The sequence below is a fragment of the Panthera onca genome, chromosome F1 (genome assembly GCF_046562875.1).
Source record: "Panthera onca isolate mPanOnc1 chromosome F1, mPanOnc1 haplotype 2, whole genome shotgun sequence".
NCBI lineage: Eukaryota > Metazoa > Chordata > Mammalia > Carnivora > Felidae > Panthera > Panthera onca.
The window spans coordinates 58,412,735-58,428,152 of NC_138355.1; the positions used below are offsets into that span (position 1 = coordinate 58,412,735).

The window sequence follows — 15,418 nt, forward strand, 5'->3', positions numbered from 1 at the left end:
GGCATCATAATGAAAAGCCAGTGATATTGACTGAATGGCCAGGCTCACCTTGACCTTAGCCAAGAGCTATTTCACTCCCCTTGTTTTTAATTTCTCTACCTGTGAAATGGGGATTAAAAACACCCTCTGAGGGGCACCTGGGTGGCTCAGTCGGCTGAGCATCCGACTCTTGATTTCGGCTCAGGTCATGATCTCACAGTTGTGAGACAGAGCCCCGTGTCTGGCTCCATGCCGAGCGTGGAGCCTGCTTAAGATTCTCTCTCTCTGCGCCCCAGCCCCCCCCCCCCCCCCGCCACTCTGTATGCATGTGCACACGCACCCTCCTTCTAAAAAAAATCAAAGTAAAAAAAAACCAAAAAAACAAAGCACCCTCTGAGCAGAAATGAAGTATATAAAGCTATTATAAAATGGGAAGGGTCATGAAACAGAATTCTGAGGCTATCGTGAGACCAGGCCATTCTTCTTAGGGTGTGGATGGTGATGGACATATTTTATTCATCCCTGGCTAGTTCACGACACTGAGTAACGAGAAGGGAAGGCCGGCCAACTTTTAGTGGTTGGACCATAGTCTAGGGCAGATGCTCCCCGACCTGAATGTAAAACAGAACCATCTGAAATGATGGTGGGTCTGGGGGATAGAGCCAGACAGCGATAATAATAAATCCCCCGCCAACCCAGGTAATTCCGACTCAGGCGGTGAGTGACGATCATCTAATGCAGAATTTAGGGAAGGAAAACAATTTTTGGAGGTTTCATGAATGGAGAACATGAACACGAGAATGATGTGATGGCAGAGCAGCAGGTGACCTGGGTGGCCATCTAGTTCAACCTGCCACCGGACCCAAGACACCCCGCTGCATCTTTCAGCTTGCAACCAAATGGATTCTTCCAGTGAGGTGAGAGCTCCCAACCCAGAAGGACAGTGAATTTTTTAAAACCTCTTCTAAATTATTAGAAAAATTGTATGTTGAGCCAAACTATGACCTCCCTGCCCTTTTGGAGAGTAAGAACTTCCCATGTGCAAGCCCCTGAGATACTTGGAATCTTTCTGGTGTCTCTAAGTTGAATTTTCTTCAAGCTCAGTATTATCAGTTCCTTTTTAAGGGATTGGGCTCTCGCTCCTGTCTCTGAGAATCGTCTGAGGAGCTGAGAAAAGTCACTCCGAGTCCAATTAATTAAACAGTCTTTGGGGCCGGGTCCCAGGCATTCTTCTTTTCAAAGTTCTTTAGTTTGAAATGTGTAGTCAAGGTAGACAATTAGTGCAAACTATGGGGGGATTTTATTTTTCTATAATAAGAGCCTCAAAATCTCATGTTGCTGCAATTGTGTCTTTTCTCCATCCTACTCTTTTTTTCTGTCATGCCTGACCAAAAATATAGATGCTCCAAATAAATAACTTTTCTTCTTAAGAAAGTCTAGATGTTCCTTTTTCCTTTAAAAAAAATCATTCTAAATTATTTATTGAACTACTACATTCTATGTACTTTCCTAGATACTTCGGATACTTCATTGTACGAAACAAAGATCAGTCTATGGAGTTTATATTCTCCAGGAATATAAATGGACAATTTATGGAAATGAACAATTAAAAAAAAACCAATAGACTCATTGGGGCGCCTGGGTGACTCAGTCGTTTAAGCAACCTACTTCGGCTCAGGTCATGATCTTGTGGTTCATGAGTTCGAGCCCCCCCCCCCCCCCCCCCCCCCCCGTCAGGTTCTGTGCTGACAGCTCAGAGCCTGGAGCCGGCTTGGGATTCTGTGTCTCCCTCTCTCTCTGCCCCTCCCCGGCTCATGTTCTGTCTGTCTCTCTCAGAAATAAATAAAACATTGAAAAAATAAATAATAAATAATAGACCAATTAATTAATATTTTTAATTTTAGAAGTATGTTGGGAGATGATCAGTGCTTTCAAAAAATTTGTAAAAATCTACCTTAGGTGCTCCTTTGTCTTTCTGTGTGGATCTCTCTTCCCCTGTCCTTCATTTCAGTGGTTCTTAGACTTTAGGGAACATAAGCATCGCCCAGGGAGATTGATGAATTGTGGGTGCCACTACCCCATGCCCACGCTTTGAAAACTGAGACTCCACACCTACTAACCATCAGGGGCCTGGACTGCTCTCTAGGCCTCTTGCAGCCTTTTCTCTGAGGGGGAGACTCGCTTGTATTTAAGGTTCAGGTAATTGGCGAAGGCCTGGGGCAAGAAGACAAAACTAGTTGGAAATAAAAACAGCTGGGTGAGTGAGGCATTGCCTCCCTAAAGGCTGAGCTCTGGACATTCTTGGGGGTATTTCTTTCAGGCCCCAAATCCACATTCTTTGTCAGAGCTCATCACATGCTGGTGATGTTCGAAAACCTTCCTCGGATTTTGTTTTTTGCTCACCTTTCTTTTTTTGTGATTTTTTAGTTTTTCTTTTTTAGTACTCTTATTATGAGCATCGTGGACTAGCTTGAGGCAGAGAAGTCTGATGAGAAGAAAGATTCTCTTGTCACCTTTCTGATGTCAGGGTTCAGTAAATCAGGTGGAATACGGAAGGCTGGTGGAGGAGAGTCCGAGGGAACTCTGGATGACTCCGGTAGAGTCCTTGACCAAATGCCAGTACACTCAGCGCCTTCTGCGTCTTCCCTTCTCTTCTCGGTGTTAGTCTCCCTGCGCTTATTCAGGGAAGGCCCAATGGCCGCTTGACAGCTTTGCTGCAGAATGGGAAAGGGGACAGGAAGGGACCTTTCTGAGGTGACATCAGTGCAGGACCAGTGCTCAAATGTTCCATCTACTTACTCTCGTAATCCTGACCACACGGTTCGATGCGTGTGATCTAGGCAATTACTTAAATCGTATCGATGAAGAAACAGATTCAGAAAAGCCAAATAATGTCCTTGTTGCCATATAGCCTGCTCTGGATGATTTGGGATTAGAATTCAGATGTCCTTAAAGGTCCCTCATTGCATTAAGATGCCATATCTCTATTTCACTGTGGTGGGGCTAGCTGTAAAATGTGTGGGACACTCCTCAAAATGAAAATGTGGGGCCTCTTGTTTAGAAAGCAGAGAAGAGACACTATTGAAGGTTCTAAAATGTAAAACTTTTCCCTTTGTTCCATGCTCTCTCTCTCTCCTCTCTCCTGACCCGTTGTGGTGTTTTCATGTGCTCGCTCTTCTTTTTTTTTTTTTTTTTTTTTAACTTTTTTAAGGGTTTATTTATTTTTGAGAGAGAGATAGAGCACAAACAGGGGAGGGGCAGGGAGAGAGGGAGACACAAAATCCAAAACAGGCTCCAGGCTCTGAGCTGTCAGCACAGAGCCCAATGCAGGGCGCAAACCCACAAACCATGAGATCGTGACCTGAGCCAAAGTCCGACGCGTAACAGACCGAGCCACCCAGGTGCCCCTCATGTGCTCTTTTTTTTTTTAAATGTTTATTTACTTTTGAGAGAGAGAGAGACAGAGACAGAGCACGAGCAGGGGAGGGGCAGAGAGAGAGGGAGACACAGAATCCGAAGCAGGTTCTAGGCTCTGAGCTATCAGCACAGAGCCCAACGCAGGGCTCGAACTCACAAACCGCAAGATCATGACCTGAGCCGAAGTTGGACGCTTCACCGACTGAGCCATCCAGGCACCCCTCCATGTGCTTTTTGATGTCGTGCTTCCCTTGGTATGGGGATGCTCCCAGAGTGGGAGCAGGCTCACAGGCACTGGGGGCCCTGTCCACTACCCTGGTGCTGGGCAGCTGAGTTCCCCCTGCCTCCAGCTACCAGGCTGATGCCACACTGAACCTGGCATCTCCCTTCCTATGGGACCACCACTTCGACCCATAAGATTGCAAACTCTGTGACGTGCTTGGTACCCGGATCAAGAGTGGGCCAGAGTTGCCCTCTGAATGCTCTGCAACACTGCCAGCCTCCGGTGGGGGCAGCCTGGCAGCTGCCCTGAGATAGTTTGGTTATGTGTACATGACCCTGACTCTCCCAGGTGAGGCTGGGGGCACCAGAGGGTGAGTGGTAGGAGGCCAAAGACCAATCTTAGGGAAGCCTGCAGGTCATGGGAGGTGGGATAGCATATGGGCCGAAGTTTTATGTCCCCTGCCCCTGTTTCATTATCCCATCAGACTTAACTTCTAAAACTGACATTCAAAGATGAAATTATTAAGGATTTCACGATGGTGAGCATAGAGCATTAAATTTCAGTGTCAGGCTTTTCTGAGCATGGGGCCTCTGTGTAACTGTACTGGTCCCATATCCATGAAGCCAGCCCTGGGCTGTGGAGAACCAAAGAATCGCAAGTAAATGTTCCTGAACTTGAAGTGGTTACTTATGGAGAAGATAATATACAACGAGCTAATAATGAATCATTTGGAACAGATAACAAGTCAATGTACAATGCTTATAAAAAGCAGCTTACGATGAAGTGCTAGAATTAGGCTTTCTGTGCACTGTTACTTTGTAAATTAATAGCTAGTTAGATTTCCTCATTTTTTTTCCCCTCTGTCCATTCCACAAGATTTGTTTCGGTAAGGATGTGTGGCCAGGGTTGAGGTGAGGGGAACACCACTCGCTTGATGTCATTCTGGAATCTCCCATGCGTAAGATTTTCCCTGAGAGGCAGGCACACAGGAGAGCCCGGGAGGAGGGGCAGAATCAGCCTGGTGGTCTGATCCAAAGGGTTGCAGGAAAATCGATTTGATTGAACCAAAAAAAAAAAAAAAAAAAAAAAAAGTGGGTCAGAAATTGAGAGGGAAGAGCCAAGCAGGATGTGAGTGTGGGTAAGTTGGCAAGGGTCAAGCCCAAGTACCTGACCACCTGGCGATGGAATAGGAACTGGGATTGGAATTACAGAGGACTTTGGGGAGAACTCCCATTCCAAAGGGGGAAATGAGTTCTTGGAGAATGCAGAGGAAAAAGCTCCATCCCTCCAAGGCTAAGTGGGTGGATCAGGGCTGCACAAGCCATTAAATACCTACCCTGTTGCTCTGCGCCCTGAGCCCGGGGAGCGAGCCTGCTGCCTCCCGGCTGGGCGTAGATGGGCCACTGTCTGTTCTCCCCATACCACGCATCCGAAAGCTTTTATGAGGTAAGGGTAGGTTCACAGACGAGGCCCGAGCAATTTGCTGTGCCTTTTTTTTTTTTTTTCAATTGTAGAAACATATGCCAAGTCATTCAAGTTCCTCCGTCGGGCAGGGGGCTGGTGACCCATAGCAGATGACAGCAGGGGACAGCTGCAGGCGGCCCTTGGAAGCGGTAGTCAGTTCTTTGGTCAACAATCTTTACCGAATGATCTCGTGCTCTCATGCGCTGGAGCAGGGGGTGTGGGGGAGGCTGCTGCTTCCTCCTGGCCTGGTCCCTTCACTGTGGTGACAAGAGCAAAGCAGAGTCGTTGGTGGGGGCTGCTGGGCCGTCATGTCACCTGGTGCATTGACTCCTTCTCCTTCTCAATCAAGCACCAAAAAAACAAAACAAAACAAAACAAAACAAAACAAAACAAAAAACACTCAGATTGGTATTACCAGGGAGTTGGAACACAAATAACTGGTTTTAATAGCCAGAGGAGAGGAAGGCTGTTTGCCAACGTATAGGGAGCAGAGAACAGCTGCACTTAACTAATCAAGCTACCCCTGTAAATATTTGCAAACGCCCCTTCAAAGCTCAAAAGCCTAGGACAGGATCATTGGACGATTTGCTTAGAAGAAGAAGAAACAAAATTGACCTCATGGTCCAAAGCAGCCATAAAAAGAAAGAGTGAGTTTGGGCAGAAGACCAGAAAGGGAAGAAAGTGGTTCAAAGTTTAATAAACACAAAAGAGAATAAAAATAAATCTCAAGAGCACTTATTTACAAACTTGATGGAAGGATAAGATTGGGGCGGGTGGGTGTGAAAGATGGGCGGTTGGGGAAGGAGAGCTGGCCTGTGGGGTTCCACTGAGTGGGGGCGGGGGGGGGGGGAGAACACCCAGGACGTTTATTCTTCCTAATGACAGGAAATGCGCTGAATTAGTTTTGCTCTTTCAGGATGCTCTTTCAAAGCATGTTTGAAGCTTCTGCTGTCTAACGGGAAGGCAGAATGCAGCCACTAGGCCTGTGGAAGGTTCTGGCCAAACTAGAGGGTGTAGAAAGCCAGAGAGCCTGGCTCCAGCCTCGCCCCAGCTTCTCTGCCTGGGCATCTGGCCGGTTTTCAGCTGAGCTGGTCAGGCCAGTACCAGCTTGTCCAGTCACCTGGGGTGGGCATGCTCCAGAGGAGAGAAAGATCGATTTCTTCCCAGCAGCTACCTTTTCAAATTGCAGTGCTAGGGGGCTCCAAAATCCTGGCTGCCTGGACGAGTGTTTGTCTGCCTGAAAACCATCCACCAGCTAACTCACGGTAGTGATGCAGCGGGCCATCACTGTGTCTGCATGAATACTTCCTTTTCTCTGACACCGGGATGCTTTAGATTTTTGGGGTTTTATTTTGTTTGTTTGTTTGTTTCTGAGGCTCCTGGCTCACGAGCTACAAAGCTTCAATTCACATAGGCGTGTGTGAAGCAGTCATCGGGCAGAACGTGGCTTGGAGTCCACTGCCTCCCCATGAACAGCTTTCTGAGAGTCACAGGACGTGGGGAAGGGCACGGGGGAAAGCCCCCTTGAGGGAAAAAAGTGCTGGGCTCTTAAGATCAGCAAATGTCGGTGTGTTCCTAGCATTTTTTTTTTTTTTCCCAGTGTAATCGTCAGGGCACGGATTTCCCAAGAAATCACGAAAGGTATTTATTTCTATTTTAAGATTGGCAAGACGGCTCATTTATTTAATAAGAAGTTAGTCTTGCCAGTAGCCAGATGCCTGAGTCTTTCAAGACTCCCATTGATGACCAACTATACAAACAGTGGGTAGTTGGTGAATTCCATGTGTGCAGGGCCCTGCCCTAGGTATGTGGAATAGGGAAGACCTGACAAATATGGTCTCTGCCCTCAAGATTCTTAAAATTTCCTGGGGGGAAGCAAAATAAACAAACATAACACAGAAGTAATAAAAGCACTTGTAAAAAGCCATAAACAACTGTGAATTATTATGTTGTAATGAAGCTACATAGTTGAGAAGTAGGGTAGAAAGTAATGGAGCTACAAGATTTGGACGGAGCATTCCGGAATAATGAGAGAACGTTTGCAGAAGGTTATAGAAGAGGATCGTAGAGACATCTGTAACACATGGGCTGCCCAGTGTACGTGCTCAATAAATGGGTGCTGGGTGTGAAACACGTGGAGAGAATTAGGACCTCCGTTGGGTTTGTTGGTGCAGCCCAGTGGCGCATTCAAAGGCAACGGCAGATTACTCCAAAACAGTAGTGAAAACTCTAGCAACCCATGAACTTGAAATTGTTGTGTGCCATCAGCATCTTTGTGGTTTCCATGGCTCAGAAGAGAACAAAGTGGGGCCGATTCTTTCTCTTCATTAGCCGGGATTCCCTCCCACCAATGGACGTTATGTTAAGTGAAGAATTTTAAGATTGGACCTGATACAGCCAATTTGGGGGGTTAGTTTTTGTGAATTCAGTTTTTCTCACCCTGACTTAACTAGAGGGTGCATTTGGTCATATGTGTGGGAAAAACCAAAATATTGAAGACAGAAAAGAGGCAATACATGAACCTGGATAGAGTAGAGTATTTGGATGCCAAAACTTCAAGAAAAAAAAAAAATACATGGGCAAACTGCTGGCCATTAGGAGCTATTTTCTTGGCACATCTGATTACAGCGTATGCAAGCCCAACAGCTCTCTCCAGGCATCAACTGTCAAGATCTTGATCCAGTTCAGAACCATCTAGGATTTTCCACTGTGCTGTCAACTTTCAAAGGATAGGGTTAACTGCATGCCCTCAAATGGAGTTGGAAGTGGTTTGTTAATCTCTATTAATCTGCTGCCCCTGTAACCAGATGCACATGTTTATTTATTTATTTTTTTCTGGTTAAATTGTTAACGGTATTAAATTGGCCATTGGAAACTAAATGGTTCTTGTAGATACATCCCTTATGTTTTCTTGAGACTATCTCATGCTGCACAGTCTTTTTGAGAGAACAATGGATTTTCTCATTTTCAATGATCGCCCTAACTTTTTACAGATGCCATCCCGCCCACTTTCTACAGACCTTACTTCAGAATTGTCCGATTTGACGTCTCAGCGATGGAGAAGAATGCATCCAATTTGGTGAAAGCGGAGTTCAGAGTCTTTCGTTTACAGAACCCGAAGGCCAGAGTGCCCGAACAAAGGATCGAACTGTATCAGGTAACTTTTGTGGGGGTTGTTTTGGTGGAAAATCAGTTTGAAGTCTTGGTCATAGATTTTCTGAGCTGATATCAACCACTCTGTACATGCACAATCCTGACAGAGGCTCTCATTTGCTATTACTCTGCCAGTGGCAGCTCATTCCACAGTCAGTCTGGAAGGAAGAACTTTTGGAAGGAAGTGATGGAGGTCTGAGCACACTTCTTCAATGGCACAAATGGCTGGAGTACCCACCCTTGGGAGGGATGGCGTCCAGAAGTCCACCCCTCAATCTGGAAAGTCAGACAATGTAGATTCCACCCCAAGGGAAGAAGTTAGCTGGCATTCCTTTTCTTTTTTCCTTCCTTCCTTTCTTCCTTCCTTCTTTCCTTCCTTCCTTCCTTTCTTTCTTTCTTTCTTTCTTTCTTTCTTTCTTTCTTTCTTTCTCTTTCTTTCTTTCTTCCTTTCTTTCTTTCTCTCATGTTTGTTTATTTATTTATTTTGAGAGGGAGAGAGAGAGAGCACAAGAGGGGGAAGGGCAGAGAGAGAACCCCAAGCAGGCTCTGTGCTGTCAGTGCAGAGTCTGATGTGGGCTGGAGCTTATCAACCCTGAGATCATGACCTGAGAGGAAACCAAGAGTTGGATGCTCAACCCATGGAGCCACCCAGATGCCCCCTTCTTTTTCTCATCCCATGGATATCGTTTTCTCCTTTTTTTTCCTTTTCCTTTCTTCCTATTATCGTCTCTCTTCCTGTAGTTTTTCACTTCCTTTTCTTCCTCTCTTTGCTGTCTCCTGCCTCTTCACTAACCTCATTCTGTCTCCTTTCCTTTTCTGATTCTACCCACTCTCTCCAGTGCATCCCTGTCCCCATTCTCTGTCTACCCCTCACCTGCATTATTTCAGGCCACTCTGACATCTCTCATTCCCTTAAGTACAGTTGCTGGACAGCTGTGTTAAAAGATGTTGTTGTTGATGATGATGATGATGATGATGATGATGGAGAAGTGCCAAGTCACTGACATTTCAGGTTCCTAAAAGCTTCTCAAGGGGATTGCAGGGCACTAGATCAGCATTATCTAGAAGCTGTGAGGGAAGCAGCATCTCAGGCCCCATCCCGGACTCACCAAACCAGAATGCACAAAATGTGGAGCAGAACCTACGTGTTTCACAAGGCCTTTGGGTGATCCGTACATATTAAAGCACTGGTCTAAAAGCCCGGAGTCTGGGGATGGAGGCAGACTGGTGCCTGGGGAACTTACGTGTGTCATTGTGTCGTATGAACAGTGTGTGTAGAGAGCAGAGTTGGAGAGATTTCACCAGGGAGTGGACTCTAGAGCAGGGGGCCTTGAGAAGTATCTGTTGAAACAGGATGAGGGACGATCATTCTTGACAGAGGACTGACCTGTGCAAAAACAGTCTTGAAGGGGCCTGTTGAGGGAACCGCATAGATGGTGCTCAGGAGAGGTGAGGAGAGACTCGAGGGAGGGGAAGCCAAAAAGTGTTCAGAACTGATAGGAGAACCATGACGCTAAGGAGGAGGCCTGTACGACTCCATGGCTAATGAGAGGGCTTACTTGAGGAAAAGAAAGGAATCGCATCTGTATGCAGAAACCTCTAGTTGTTCTGGATTCTAAGCATTTGGAAACTTCAGTATTTGGATGAGAATCTTCTTTGTGTTTATTATGAAAATGGGGAATTACCATAGTAATAAATGTTGTGTATGAGATTGCAGAGAATATGGTTTTGTTAATTGTATTTATTTATTTTGAGAGAGAGAATGAGAGAGCACGTGAGTAGAGGATGGGCAGAGAGAGAGAGAGAGAGAGAGAGAGAGAGAGAATCCCAAACAAGCTCCACACCATGCGGGGCTCAAACCCATGAACTGTGAGATCGTGACCTGAGCAGAAACCAAGAGTTAGATGCTTAACCGACTGAGCCACCCAGGCGTCCCACAGACAGTAAGTTTTAAAGTTTTGGAAAGAGTCTTCAAGTACTAGTTTACATGTGTGTTCATGAAAAATAATTCTTACTTCTTAAAATGAATCTGCAAGGACCTAGTTTTTGGAGAGCTTCAAATCTTAATGCATGTTCTGAGAGCACCGTGAGGGCAGCCATTGCTTCCTGTCCCCTAGAATAGTGTCAGAGTCAGCTTCCTGGGTCCTGGAGCTCAACATGTTACAAGTATTGCCTCCATTAATACTCACAGCTATACTGTGAAGCTGGCATGATGAGGTGTTCTTTTCTTTTCCAGAAACTATTGAAATATAATTGCAATATAACATTAAATTAGCTTAAGGTGAACAACATAATGATTTGATGGACGTACATACTGCAAAGTGTTTCCCACCGTAAGTTGAGTTAACATCCATCATCTCACAAAGTTACACATTTTTCCCCCTGTGGTGAGCGCTTTTCAGATGTACTCTCTTACCAACTTTCAAATATACGACACGGCATTGTTAGCTATAGTCACCATGCTGTACATTAACCCCCCAGGACTTATCTATCTTATCACGAGAAGTTGGTGCCTTTTGACCCCACATTCACCCATTTAAGGTATTCTTTCTATTACTGTGCCCTTTCTCCTTTCCACAAGACACTGAGTCACAGAGAAAGTAAGTCACTTGGCCAGGATCACACAGCCAGAAAGTGGCAGGGTGGCAATACCAATCCAGCTGTGACTCCCAGATGCTCACTTGTCACCACACACTGTGCTTTCTCTCCGTCTGTGCCTCGGTATCAGCTCGAATAGAAGAACAATAAGAGAAAGTAGGCCAGCCAGAAGGTGGATTGATGTTTGGAAAGAAAGCAAAGACTGGTTCTCTGAAAAAGAAGTTAGATCAAGGATAGCCAGGTAGATTGCAAGGCGATTCCAAACAACAAAAACACGAATATGATTCCTTGTTCTCTTTTTTCTTCTTTTTCAATTAAGTCGCTCACACATGTCTCTCGGTAGGGACAATAGCATCATGGATTGTTCTCCCAGGCCCTGTTTCAATTGCCTGCCTTCAGTAAGCTGAAGGCAAGATCTCTTACATTTTGTTGCCTGTACCATAAGCTGTCATTCTTTGGCCCCTGGCCCGGTGCTCTGAGGAGTGGCCTCTGAGAGTGGAATTACTGATCACTTGCCTTACTCACAGAGGCCATCTCACCTCCAGGAAGGGATGTGTCCCTTGAGGCTGGTAATTTAGAGGTCCTTAGTGATTTCTTAGAGGATGTGTACCTTCTTAGAGTTACTGCAGCACCTGCTGCCCCCATCCCATGGGCCATAAGATCCACAGATTGGAGTCCTCAGGTGGAAAAGGTACAGCCAAAGATTGAAGCGTGTTTTATGAAGAGGGGGAGTGTGGGCGGGTTCACTGTCACTGAACACAGGAACCTGGAAGGAGATAATTTTAGGGGAAAAGTGAAGAAGAAAACAACTCCTTATCTATCTGGAATTCAGCGGGGCAGCAATCTAACCTCCTGAAACACAGCCAAGGTCTAGGAAGTAAGTCAGAGATTCCTGAACACCCTAACAGAAGACACAAAATACATAGACAGCTGAGTTACCAGAAAGGCAGTCTTTGGCCCTTTATTCACTTGTGACCAGATTGGTTATCTCTAGAACCACAGGAAATTAGAAGCACTGAATTAGAAGGGGAGGGCTGGAGGGAGATACTCTGACGGGAGCATATGACGCTTTAGACTCGAGATTTTTGCCCATGCACCTTGGTGATGCTAGCCCAGAAAGTCAGGTCACAGAATGAATGCAATGCTTGTTGCGGACACTTTCTCTAAATCTTACCCTGTTTAGAACTCACCCAGCCGGTCCTTATACCTGTGGCATCCCCCCCTGGCCTTCTGACGTCTACTGTGGTGTCTTTATCTGGAGTCCCATTTTTGGCTTGTTCTCCGACTTTCCACTTGCCTTTAGCAGCCATTTGGAGGCCTTTGCAGCCTTCGGGAGTAAACTCCCTTTTCCAGCCCCAGTATGGAAATCGGTGCTTATGATAAGAGCCTTGAATTATGAAGGTGAGGCTAAATTATATTCAGGAAACTAAATACATGCAGTAAAATTTCAGAGAGTTTAATGTCCAGAATTTTTGACATGTTATTTTGAGGGAAAAAAGGCTTGGTGCTTACATGGGAAGATATTTAGCTATTTGGAAAGCTCAACTCTTCAGAAGAACAAAGCCTCTAAAGTTTCTAGATGCCCTTTGATTACCGTATTAATTGACACATAATTGACATTCTGCTCCCTAGATGAAGAAGGGTGGGGTGACTGAATAAGTTCTCAGGCTGTTCAGATGGTTGAATGGATAATGTATTAGGATTCCTTAGGGCATTGGTTTTGTGCAGGGGGAGAATGTGTGTGTCTATGTGTGTGCACATGCACGTTCATGTGTGTGCACAGGCACTCCCCCAACTATGAAAGTCCTGCAGCGGGGAGCTTTTGCAAGGACTCCCACAGTCCTTTTCTGGAGATTCTGATTCTCCTTGGAGAAAAAAAAAAAAAAAAAAAAAAGAACTGCTTCTGGACAGATGTGGTTTGAAAAGGCTCTCATAGTTATTTGGATATGATCATTCTCCACTGGGAATCACAGATTTCAGGAAGGGTTTTGGGGTCATTCTGTATCATAAAATGTGTATAGGTATTCTCTCTAGAGTCGGAATACTAGGCTAGAAGGGCCTAAGATAGCATTTCTGTGAGTTCAGAGCTTGACTTGTCCAGGGCTGTGCATCTGTTGATTCTCCTTGCCTGGGAGGGTGAGGACACCCGAGCTTCCGTGGAAGTCATATTTAGCTTGGCAAAGGATCTCGGAGTTGTCACTGCTCTCCTGTCTCTACAGAATAGTCTGCCAGAACTTTGATGAATGGTGGTAAAATAAAGCCTTACTGTCCTCCTGCTCTCTCTGACTTGTGTTGACAGACTCTAAATAGCATATACTGTTGTGATCACTGTATGACTTCCAATATACACCAATATTAGAGGGAATAAAGAGATAAAGCCCTTTGATAGATGAAGAAAAAGAAAAGGAAAAAAAAAGGATAAAAACTGAACTTTTTCCAAATGGGAATGACCCTTACCATGTTTTTAAAGCTTTATGCCAAAGGCAGCCTTTATTGGAATATGATCAGATAAAGCCCCAGTGCTCTGGGAGTCCCTTCGAACCTACAATATTTAGAATAGCTCTCAGCTCATTTGGAAATTTGAACACATCTTTCTTTGATTAGCTTGCTCCTATATTTATGATTAAAATCTTGCCCAGAGTTATGAGAGAGAGAAAAGAGAGGAGAGAAATATTCTTCACATTGAGTATCACCAACATGAGCCAGGGCACCCGCCATCTTGGACTGGGGTAAAGCCCCAATTTTACAAGCGAAGAAATGAGTCCCTGAGAAATTTATAACTTATTGAAGGGCATTCATGACTTCATGGCCCCATGGGACCACCAACCAATACTTAAGATAGCTATACTGACTTCAGAGGACCTTGGAGCTTTCAGATATTTCTAGCTTGCTCTCACTGACTCACACCCTTTTCACACTACTCATTTCAAACTTGACCACCTCTGGGATAATAAGACTTGTACCTTTGTGACTGTTTTGGCAATCCATTCGCTGAATAATAAGCTGCCCCAAAATTTCATGGCCTCAAACAACAATTGGTTATTTGACACTATGTCTCAAAAGTACAGTCTTCCCACTAATAGAGATAGACCCAAGGTGCTCTTAAAACAAAAGCTGGAAGATCCAGACAAATACCTCAGGACTCATTCCTTCCAAAAAGGGTGCTGTGAGAATTTGCGGGGGGGGCATCCTGATGTCTTGGGTGGTCTCCTTGGGTGGAGCCATCTATCGAAATCAAGAGATTCCTTTGAGCCCAACAATATTTATAGTAAGGAAATCTGAATAAACTGGATTGAGATCGGAGCAGGTTTGGGTAGTTGATATGCACAGCATTTTCTTTTATTCATGTTGGAACCCCTTTTATGGTGTTTCAATGTGCGCACTAACATCGTGGGATTCGATGACCACATCTGTGCTGTCTGTTCACCCTTTGTGAGGCAACACGGTGGAGTGTCCAGTGGCATGAACATTGTGACCCAAGTTTGTGTAATAATCCTGGTTTGCTTGGTATTTATTGTAAGAGTGAAATGAAGCAACGTTTCTAACTGCCAGATGGAGAGTGGGCACGCAACATCTATTAGTTCGCTCCCTTCCATGTCCTCTCTTAGATTTTGGCTTCAAAGTCTTTGATTCCTCTAAGCAGAAGAGCCGTCTACAGAATTATCAGCCAAAGACAGTTTCCAGATTATTTTTCAGACTAATTTGTTAGCTTCCGACCACTGACAAAATCACGCAGAGTAATTCTTTGGGAGACAGTGTGATGTACTAAGCTCATACCTCATAGCATCGGGAGAAAAATGTCACCTTTTCACATGGCCACCAGGTATGAGGCCACCAGGATTGGTGCCAGGTAGCTTGGTAGAACACAATCTGCTGATGGGTCCCTGTTAGTCAGTAGAAGATAAACGTGCTGAGATGAAATGAGCTCAATGGATTTCAGAGGAACCTTAGAGTTCCTGTCCGTGACCTTAGAAGAAGCAATGACACTCTTTCGTAGGGAGGTAGAACACCCAGCTTCGGTCACCTTCGTCCTGACAAGAGGAAATCCCCCCCCCCTTTACAAAATACTCTGTTAGAACTTTGACAAAGAAGAATACAGTAAAATCCGTCCTCCTGCTTTCTCTGACCTTCTTCTTTAATACTTGGATTTTATTTTTATTTTTAAGAAACATTTATTTTGAGAGGGAGGAAGGGGCAGAGAAAGAAGAGAGAGAATCCCAAGCAAGCACTGGGTGTCAGTGCAGAGCCCGACACAGGGCCTGACGCGGGGCTCAAACCCACGAACCGTGAGATCGTAACCTAGGCGGAGATCAAGGGTAAGATGTTTAACCGACTGGGCCATGCAGGCGCTATGATATTTGGATTTTAATGCGTGGTTGAGTTTGAATTTAGACAGTAACCAATTTGTCAAAGGTGATGAAATCACATTTTAGGAGATCACTTGCAAGGATATATAAAACAGTGGCTGAATCCTAAGTCATGTGTATCTGTTTACTTTTGGCTTTAAGCTATTCAGGAAATATTAAATGATTTTTCATATTTGGGGGTGAAAGGATGAATTGATGTTTGTGAAGTGAAATAAGT

General features: G+C 45.0%; 1 protein-coding gene across 4 annotated transcripts in view; it reads left to right on the plus strand.

Moving 5' to 3' along the window:
- Window positions 1-15,418, plus strand: part of TGFB2 (transforming growth factor beta 2) — an 80,946-nt gene that overhangs the window by 40,221 nt on the left and 25,307 nt on the right. For all 4 annotated transcript variants that reach the window (XR_013553095.2, XM_078440754.2, XM_078440755.2 and 1 more), the window contains one exon: window positions 8,077-8,240. Coding sequence is in view for 3 of the 4 variants with exons in the window: in XM_078440754.2 (XP_078296880.1) it covers window positions 8,077-8,240 (164 nt within the window). In the remaining variant the exon portion in view is untranslated. The remainder of the gene's footprint in view (window positions 1-8,076; window positions 8,241-15,418) is intronic.